This window comes from Nicotiana tabacum, chromosome 23, assembly GCF_000715075.1.
Source record: "Nicotiana tabacum cultivar K326 chromosome 23, ASM71507v2, whole genome shotgun sequence".
In the NCBI taxonomy this organism is placed as follows: Eukaryota; Viridiplantae; Streptophyta; class Magnoliopsida; order Solanales; family Solanaceae; genus Nicotiana; species Nicotiana tabacum.
In genome coordinates this window covers 99268268-99272961 of record NC_134102.1, presented here as the reverse complement: position 1 = coordinate 99272961, position 4694 = coordinate 99268268, and the positions used below count along the sequence as shown (strand labels likewise).

At 42.2% G+C, this 4694-nt stretch overlaps 1 protein-coding gene across 1 annotated transcript; it reads left to right on the top strand.

Annotated features, from left to right (window-relative positions):
- The first annotated feature begins 2761 nt into the window (after positions 1–2761).
- On the top strand, positions 2762–4399 carry LOC142177291 (uncharacterized). Its single transcript, XM_075245765.1, has 4 exons — positions 2762–2928; positions 2983–3204; positions 3752–3848; positions 4115–4399. The coding sequence occupies exons 1-4, from the start codon at positions 2762–2764 to the stop codon at positions 4397–4399; spliced, it is 771 nt and encodes a 256-aa protein (XP_075101866.1).
- The last annotated feature ends 295 nt before the right edge of the window (positions 4400–4694 follow it).

Sequence of the window (4694 nt, the reverse complement as noted above, 5' to 3'; positions counted from 1 at the left end):
GGACAGCAGAATCAACAATATAGGCCAACACAGGAGTAGTATAATAATAATAATAATCCCGGAGCTGTAACACCACAGGGTTAGGCTGTGCCTTAACAAAGGCAACAAGTGTATAATTAACAGAATCAACAGCTAGCTTATCAAAAATCACAACAACAGCAGATAGTAAGACATGATGATGGGTTATTCAAAATTAAAGGAATGTTGCAACAACTAATTGGGTCTAGTGGGAAAATGGAAGAAAAAGGTCCACTAGATGCAAGAAAAGGCACACCAGATGCACGAAAAAGTAGTATCACATGACTCAGCTATCAAGGGCATTAAGATTCAACTAGGGCAAATATCCATGGCCCTTAACAATCATCCTCAAGGGATGCTACCTGTGGACACACATGTTAACCTGAAAGAGCATGTCCTGAAGTAGTTAATGGATGTGCGTCTGCAAAATGGTAGAGATCTTGATTTAGACCAAGAAATCGCTCGCGAGAGCCGACCAACTAAAATACTTGTGCCAGTGACAAATGAGATAGAGGAGTCAACTGAGCTAACAGAAGGAAGACTGCATCCAGCCCAGGAGGAAATAAATAAGGAAAAAGAGGTTGCTAAGGAGATTGAGAAAGTGCAAGAGAAGGCATTAGAAAAAGTGCCTGAGCAGGATCTAACTCAAGCCAAAGGAAAGAATCAACCTCTAGCACCCTTCCCACAGAGGTTGGCTAAATATGAGAAGGATGAGTAATATAAGAAATTCATAGAGATGTTGAAGCAGATTCAGGTGAACATCCTATTGATAGATGCCTTGAGGGAGATGCCTGGTTATGCAAAAATGATGAAGGACTTGATGTCTCGCTAGTTCGACTTTCAAGACTTGGAAACTATTAAACTGACTTAGACCTGTAGTGCTGTCATGACGAAACCCATAGCTGCGAAGCTATCCGACCCAGGGAGTTTCACAATCCTTTGCATAATAGGCAGCTATGCTTTTGCTAAAGTATTGTGTGATTTGGGGGTGATCATAAACTTGATGCCCTTGTCTATATATTAAAGGTTAGGCATTGGAAGAGCAAGACCCACATCCATGTTACTATAGCTAGCCGATTGAACGGTGAAAAGGACATCAGGTATACTTGATGATGTACTTGTGCAGGTTGGAAAGTTTGTGTTTCCAGTAGATTTTGTCATTCTGGACTGCCAGGTTGATGAAGAGATTTCCATAATTTTGGAAATGCCATTCTTGGTCACAGGGAGAGCTCTAATTGATTGTGAAACTAGGGAGCTAAAGATGAGACTAAATGATGAAGAAATAAAGTTCAATGTGCAGAAGTCTATGCGGAAACCTAGTGAGGTTGCTAATTGCTCCCTGGTTGAAGCTGTGGACGTAATTCTAGAGGAGGAAGATCAGGGACTGAACGTAAAAGACCCTCTAGCAGCCTGCCTCATGAACTTAGAAGAGGTAGATCGTGAGGACTTGGCTGAGTGGGTTTTGGCACTTGAAGGCCAAGGGTACTGGAAAAGAGAGCTCGAATTCAAGCCTTTACACTTTGAAGAAATAAAGATCCCTCCAGCTAAGTCATCAATTGAAGAGCCATCACAGTTGGAGCTAAAACCGTTACCGTATCACCTTAGGTATGCTTTCTTGGGTCCTAGCTCGACCTTACCTGTTATTATCTCATCTGGTTTGTTAGATGTGCATGTAGAACAACTTTTGCAAGTTCTGAAGGAGCGCAAGACTGTAATTTGTTGGACCATTGCAGACATAAAGGGTATCAGCCCAACTTTTTGTATCCATAAGATTCCACTAGAAGATGGGCATAAACCTTCCAGAGAACATTAAATAAGGCTGATCCCCAACATAAAAGAAGTGGTGAAGAAAGCAGTGATCAAGTGGTTAGATGTGGTAATCATCTTCCCCATCTCTAACAATAACTAGGTCAGCCTAGTTCAGTGTGTGCCAAAGAAGGGTGGAGTGACTGTAGTGCAAAACGAGAACAACAAGTTGATCTCAACAACAACAGTCACGGGATGGAGAATCTCTATGGATTATAGAAGATTGAACAAGGCCACCCGTAAAGACTATTTTCTGTTGCCATTCATTGTTCAGATGTTAGATAGATTGGCGGGGAGGCCTCATTTTTACTTTATGGATGGATACTCGGGGTATAACCAAATCTCTATTTCCCCAGAGGATAGAGAGAAAATGTCGTTCACCTGTCCGTATGACATCTATGCCTTTCGGAGAATGTCGTTTGGCCTATGCAATGCACCCGCCACATTCCAAAGGTGCATGATGGCCATCTTCACAGATATGGTAGAGGACATAAAGGAGGCTTTCATGGATGACTTCTCAGTGGTGGGGAACTCTTTCGATGATTGCCTTATGAATTTGAAAAAAGTATTGAAGATGTGTATGGAGACTAATATGGTGCTGAATTGGAAAAAATGTCATTTCATGGTACATGAAGGTATAGTCTTGGGACACCTAGTGTCAAGTAAGGGCATTGAGGTGGACCGTGATAAGGTTGATGTAATTGAGAAGTTTTCTCCACCCACTTCCATCAAAACCATACGAAGTTTCCTTGGTCGGCTTCTACAGGCGATTTATAAAAGTTTTTTCTAAAATTGCTAACCCTTTGTGTAAATTGCTTGAAAACGATCACCCCTTTGTGATTTTGTAAGAATGCAGGGTAGCTTTTGAGAAGTTGAAGAAGAGGCTGGTGACTGCACCAATCATAGTGGCACCTGACTGGAGCAACCTTTTGAGCTGATGTGTGATGCAAGCGACTATGTTGTGGGAGTAGTTCTTGGGCAGCGAAAACGTAAAGTCCTGTATCCAATCTACTATGCAAGTAGGACATTGAGTGGTACCCAACTAAATTACACAGTGACCAAAAAGGAGATGCTAGCAGTGGTGTTTGCATTTGACAAATTCAGGTCATACCTGAAAGGCTCGAAGGTAATTGTTTATACTAACCATGCTGATCTCAGGTACCTAATTGAGAAGAAGAAGTCAAAGCCACACCTGATTCGATGGGTGCTACTGCTGCAAGAATTTGATTTGGAAATCTGTGACCGAAAGGGAACGGAAAACCAAGTAGATGATCACTTGCCTAGGCTGGAAGGAGCAGAAAAGAAGGTTGAGGTGGAAGAGATTGTGGAGACTTTCCCGAATGAACCACTATTGGCCACAAGCCTTGAGGTAGTGCCATGGTATGTTGACATTACAAACTACCTGGCAGTGGTATTGTCCCATATGACATTTCCTCTATACAAAAGAAAAAGTTCTTCCGTGATTGTCGCATGTACTTTTGGGATGAGCCTTTTCTATTCAAGATTTGTGTTGTTAACATGATCCGGAGATGTATCTCCTAGATAGACCAATCTTCTATTTTTCAAGCTTATCACGCATCCCCATATGGTGGCCATTTTGGGGGAGTAAGGACAGTTGCGAAAGTGTTGGAGTCGGGCTTTTCCTGGCCGAGATTGTTCAAAGATTCACACTTTTGGGTGAAAGCTTGTGATGAATGCCAACGGACCGCGAATATTTTCCACCGACATGAGATGCCCATGAACCAAATTTAGGAGATGGAAGTATTTGATGTATGGGGAATCAATTTCATAGGGCCTTTTGTCAGCTCATATGGAAACAAGTACATACTTATAGCTCTGGGCTATGTGTCAAAATGGAAGTTGTTGCACTCCCTACAAATGATGCAAAGGGGGTCATTGGTTTTTTGATAAAGAATATATTCACCAGGTTTGGCCCTCCAAGGGCAATAATCAGTGATGGAGGCACTCACTTCTACAACCGAGCCTTCGCAAAGTTGTTAGAAAAATATGGTGTTCGCCACAAGGTTGCCACCCCATATCACCCATAAACGAGTGGGCAAGCGGAGGTTTCGAACATAGAGATAAATAGTGTTTTGACAAAGACTGTGAATGCTACAAGAACGGATTGGACGATAAAGTTAGATGATGCACTCTGGCCTATCGTACCACTTTCAAAACACAAATTGGCATCTCGTCGTATAAATTGGTGTTTGGAAAGACGTGTCACTTACCCGTAGAGTTGGAACATAGAGCCTTGTGGGCATTGAGGCAACTGAATCTCGATATGAAGGTTGCGGGTACAAGCAGAGTCATAGAGTTGCATGAGATTGATGAGTTCCATTACCATGCTTTTGAGAGTACAAGGCTATATAAGGAGAGAATAAAGATGATGCATGACAAAAATATGCTTGAGCGAAAATTTAAATATGGAGACATTGTATTACTATACAATTCGAGATTGAAGTTGTTTTCGGGCAAGTTGAAGTCAAGATGGTCAGGACCATTTCGTGTGGTAGAGATGCATCCTACCAAAGCCGTAGAAATTGCATCAGAAGATGGCTCCCGCAAGTTCTAAGTTAACGGGCACAGGTTAAAACATTATCAAGGCATGGTTGAGGAAGATAAAGTGATCCCGACCAAGCACTTGAATGATCCTTGATAAGGGATAGCCTGAGTCGTGTCACGACGTTAAATCAGACGCTTTGTGGGAGGCAATCCATTGTAATATTGTAATTTGTCGTGCCACGACGTTAAATCAAGCGCTTGTTGGGAGGCAACCTAGTTTTCTTGTTTTCATCTAGCTGTAATTTAGTTTAAAAAAATAGCATTTCAGCGCCCACTTGGGCGCCGGGCAGCAACACGGACAAAGT